The sequence below is a fragment of the Neltuma alba genome, unplaced genomic scaffold (assembly GCF_004799145.2).
Source record: "Neltuma alba isolate B1F8T4 unplaced genomic scaffold, ASM479914v2 tig00013264_pilon, whole genome shotgun sequence".
Classification (NCBI taxonomy): domain Eukaryota; kingdom Viridiplantae; phylum Streptophyta; class Magnoliopsida; order Fabales; family Fabaceae; genus Neltuma; species Neltuma alba.
In genome coordinates this window covers 1-4934 of record NW_021637556.1, presented here as the reverse complement: position 1 = coordinate 4934, position 4934 = coordinate 1, and the positions used below count along the sequence as shown (strand labels likewise).

Sequence of the window (4934 nt, the reverse complement as noted above, 5' to 3'; positions counted from 1 at the left end):
TAATTTTCTAAATTTTATATCTTATATTTTTGTTAAAGCATAGATATCCTCATATTAGAAGTTAAATTTGGTTATCTATAGAAATTTATCAATCACCAATCATTTTGCTTGGCGAAAAGTAATTCATATGTGTTATAGGCCCAATTATCCTTCGATGCGAAAGAGGAAGCTTGATTGGGCCCAATAGTCAATTTGGCCCACTATGAATCTTCATTTCAAAGGCAAAATTTAAAAAAAAAAAAAAAACTAAATCTTGCAAAATTGCAAAACCCTACTCATCCTCCACCTTGCCCCTTCTCATTTCGCTCTAATCCAGTACCTTCTCATTTCTTTCCGAAGTTTAGCCTCAAATCTTGATCTCACTGATGAAGAATCAATGGCGTGTTCTTCTTCTTCGCGCTCAGCATCGCGCTGGCATTTACGCTTCCAATCATTTCTCGCAACCTCAGTTTCAGGTACACCTCAATCCAAATTTACAGTCACTTCGATCTATCACTTCACTCCTGCATTCCCACTCTCTTCAAAACCAAGCTTCCTTACGCTCTACTGGTTTACTTGATTTCTTAAACCCCATAAACACCACCACTCGTTGTTTCTCTTCTGAGACTGCACTTGAGCAGAATGAATCGGATCACGTTGTTCTTGTTGCCGATATATTCTCGAAACCCAGGACCTGTGATGACATTAAGAAAGAAATTGAATTGAATAATATTGCGATTAACCATGATATGGTGCTTAAGCTTTTATGGAAGCTAGGTTCTAGCCCTGACGTTGCTAGGAGGCTTTTTGACTGGGTTTTGGAGAGTGATTGTGAGAGGTTGAGCTCGAAATCCTATAACATGATGTTATCTATTTTGGGAACCAATGGTCTCGTCAATGAGTTCTGGGACATGGTAGCTGTTATGAAGAAAAAGGGTTATGGGGTATCAAAAGGTGTACGCGATAAAGTCTTGAAAAGCTTTGAAGAGAGTGGAAGGAATGGTGATATTGAGAAGTTGAAAGCTTTGTTTGCGTCAGGTTCTATTGATAATTCAGCTGAGAAGATGTGCTCAAAGATCAGTAAAATTGTGAGGCATGACGTCTGGAGTGATGACGTTGAAAAGAACATCTTGGACTTGAGTATTGCGTTCTCTAGTGATATGATTACTTCAATTTTGGATAATCTTGGTACTGATCCAAATAAAGCGCTGATATTTTTCTTGTGGCTAGAGGAGAGTGGGCAGTTTAAACATGATGGCTGCACCTATAATGCGATGGCCAGGGTGCTAGGAAGGGAAGATTCAATTGATAGGTTTTGGAAACTCGTTCATGAAATGAGGAACAAAGGGCATGAAATGCAATCAGAAACATATGTTAAGGTTTTAGGACGGTTTTGTAAACGGAAGATGATTAAGGATGCTGTTGAACTGTATGAATTTGCTATGGCTGGGGCACATAAACCTTCACCCCAATGCTGTACCTTTCTGTTGAAGAAAATTGCGGTCAGTAAGCAGTTTGATATGACTTTGCTTTCGAGGGTTGTGAAGGTTTTTACTGGAAGTGGGAATGTGTTGACAAGTTCTACTGTTGATTCTGTGTTGAAGTCTTTGACTACTGTTGGCAGGTCTTGGGAGTGCAACAAGGTTTTGAAAGCACTGGAGGATGGTGGGGTCGCGGCTACTGGTGATATACAGAGTAAAATTGCTTTTCTGCTTAGTGCTTCTGGTAACGAGGAAGAAGCTTCAGAATTTATCAATAACATTGAAGCGTCTGGGTCTAATCTGGATCACAAGGCATGGGAATCCTTAATTGAGGGGCACTGTCGTGCTGGGAACCTTGATAAAGCTTATCATTCTTTTCAAAAGATGGTTGAGAAAGAAGGTGTCACTTCTGCAAACCATGGTTTCGATTTGTTAATGAATGCATATTGCCAAGAGAACAGGGCTATTGATGCATGCAAGATCCTCATCCAATTGGTGAGGGAACAACAGTTAGAGCCCTGGCATTCTACCTACAAGTCTCTAATAACGAAGCTACTGGTTCAGGGAGGATTTTCGGATGCCATAAACATTTTGGGTTTAATGAGAAGTCATGGTTTCCCACCTTTTATTGATCCATTTATTGAACATGTATCAAAGGGTGGAACCGGAACTGATGCTGTTATGTTTCTCAGGGGGATGACTTCCAAGAGGTTTCCATCTACATCGGTTTTTCTCCGTATGTTTGATGCCTTTTCCAAGCAAGGAAAGCACGACGAAGCTCACAACCTCCTCTCCAAATGTCCACGCTACATTCGTAACAATGCTGATGTCTTGAATTTCTTTTGTTCCATGAAGCCTAAAGAAGGTAACACTTCTGGTATATTGGCTTCTTAAGCCTGTAGGGATGTATCTCATATTGTACCCTTTTGGAGAAGGCAATTGGAAAAATTTTGAGTATTTATTCTTTAGCCCTTGATCTGAAATCATTGATTTGTGGGATTTAGATATAACAAATAACCAAAAGTTCTCACATTACTAGGCTTCCCTCTGCAATTTGTATTTCATCTGTATTACGTCATAATTCCATCATCTTGAGGGCATTTTTTTTTCATCTTTGCTTATTGAGATATACTATATCTGGAGCTTTTAATCTATCAGGTTGAGTTTCATTATCTTCTATCCCTTCTTTGCTTCATTGTGTTCTCAAAAATCCTATGTCTCTTCTTGGCCTTCGCAAACATGATTTTCTCACCTGTTTGGGTAACTTGAGAACTCTTAAAGGAAAATATTACATAAGTTGATGTCATGCATAATAAATGGGCTAACTTATTTTATTTTATTTTTGTTTTATGTCTTGTACGATGAGTTGATGGAGTTGCCAAGCGTAGAAGTACTACTATTACATCGAAAAGTTTTAGAAAATTAAGAAGACGGTTTATGGAAATATAAAATGGAAGAGTTTTGTATAATGAATGGTGTCATAAAGCAAGTTTTGCTAAAAGGTTTATATAGGTTTCTTTCCCCCCTGTTATTGTTAATAAAAGGTTTACATATGTATATGTATTTGATATTGTCAACATTTTTATACTGGTTCTGACAAGGATGATATCATTTTATGACAATTTTTATTTGTCGAGTGAAATATGAATTACTTAAATACCAAAAAAAAAAAAAAGAAATAATAATGCACCCAGCGCTCAGAATGGTTTAAACGAACATTGTTGTAAAATAACAACGGTTCAAAAAGCATATTTATCTTTTGGACGGTGGGGGGCCTGGGAGGGGGCCCCGGGCTCCGGGTCTCGTGGATGGGCTTGATTAGACCCAATCAACAAAGTTAAAAAACAGAATGGCCTGCTAAAGATGTGGTTCCTCCAGGCTAAGATCTTGCTTAATTTATAGCCAGTGCAAGATCAAGTTTTCTTTGTCCTTAACTAATTTTGTCTCTTATGGAAAAGAACGGAAGGAGTAGTTGTCAAGTGATGAAGGCAAGATTTTTCCTAATGACTGGTTATCAGTCATAACAAAATAGGTAGTTATGGTTTGAGTCTTGGATATGCAACTAGGTTGATTTGATTAATTAAAGTTGAAAAAAAATAGTTTTTTTTATTCTTATAATTTTGACTCAATGATAAATCAGTTCTTAAACATCAATTGCATGACTTGGGATGATCTATTTTCTTATTAGTGCTTTGGTGTTCAAAATGAAAAAAAAAAAATTTGGGGGGGGGGGGAGAGATGGCTGAACAAGAAGTAGACGTAAGAAATGCGTACATGAGAAAAAGCCAAACTCAAGTATTAATTAAAACAAAGTCCAAAAACATCTTAAAACATAATAGAAGTGACAGTAATAATTTAACTATATTTTACATGCTTAGTTGGTTTCACTACTAAACAAAAAATAGCTTGGAATTATCATGTGGTCTTTTTGCTTTTGGACGTAATGGATACAGACATCGATGCACCGAGAACCCAACTTGGTCTTTCATTGTTAAAAACATTTGTTCTTTCTGTGAGATAATAATCAGGAAAAATTGGTCAAGGGCCCCATATTAAAAAATTAATTGCTTAAAGGTGCTTAAGAAAATTGGTCAAGGGCCCCATACTAAAAAAATTAATTGCTTAAAGGTGCTTAAGATTCCAGGCTCTTAAACAGATGCAACTTTTTCACTTGCATTGAACATATCTTCAGTTATTTGAAAATGTCTTCCGTTTTGCATATAATGGAAGCCTTGAAGATAAGCTGTACGTAGCTGGAGAAAAGTTGCACTTGCTAAAGATATGATGCACCTAAGTCCCTAAACAAATTTTAGGTACCTTGTTAATAACAATGCTCAACAATATATGTATATATATATATATATATATATATATATATTGATATATATGTGCTTCACCATTTTGAAGCCCATTCTTGGGGCTGAGTGGGAGGTGAAGGAGACTTGTCAATGAACAAGAGTAACGAGGAATTTAATTATTACATAAAAACATATATATACAGATATAATTGAGTTATATATATAGATAGAAATCTATCTCTGGAAATTCTTGGCAATATTCCTGAACATTATATGATGTTACATCAAAATAATGTGTGTCGTGAGTTATATAAATCACAGGTGGTGGAAGAGCTGGTTGGAGGCTTGTGCAGAAGTAGGGACCTCTGGTTTTAAGCAGAAAGGAAATATGAAGGACAGGCTAAGTTCTTACACATAATGAGACAAATATGTATGAGCTAGCAATCATCTCGTGATGATTAATTAGGGACTACATTAGATTTGATTGGCATCTCTGTTTTTGGCTTAATATCCAAACGCAAAAGTACAACAATGCCATAAATATTACTGAGGGCCATTTTTTTTGTTTTATATAATAAATACTCCTCCGGTCCTTAATATAGGACTCAATTCTTGAGTTGGTTTTAGTCTTAAATATAAGACTCATTTCTTATATTTATTAATTTTCTCTAAATTA

The 4934-nt window shown here is 36.3% G+C and overlaps 1 protein-coding gene across 1 annotated transcript; it reads left to right on the top strand.

The window, feature by feature from the left end:
• The first annotated feature begins 289 nt into the window (after nucleotides 1-289).
• On the top strand, nucleotides 290-2492 carry LOC114735932 (pentatricopeptide repeat-containing protein At3g02490, mitochondrial-like). The gene has a single exon (XM_028923718.1). It carries the CDS (start codon nucleotides 366-368, stop codon nucleotides 2352-2354), a length of 1989 nt encoding a protein of 662 aa, XP_028779551.1. The 5' UTR covers nucleotides 290-365; the 3' UTR covers nucleotides 2355-2492.
• The last annotated feature ends 2442 nt before the right edge of the window (nucleotides 2493-4934 follow it).

Bases quoted from the DNA above. Each gene is read 5' to 3' on its own strand.
- LOC114735932 (XM_028923718.1), top strand. From the start codon at position 366: ATGAAGAATCAATGGCGTGTTCTTCTTCTTCGCGCTCAGCATCGCGCT.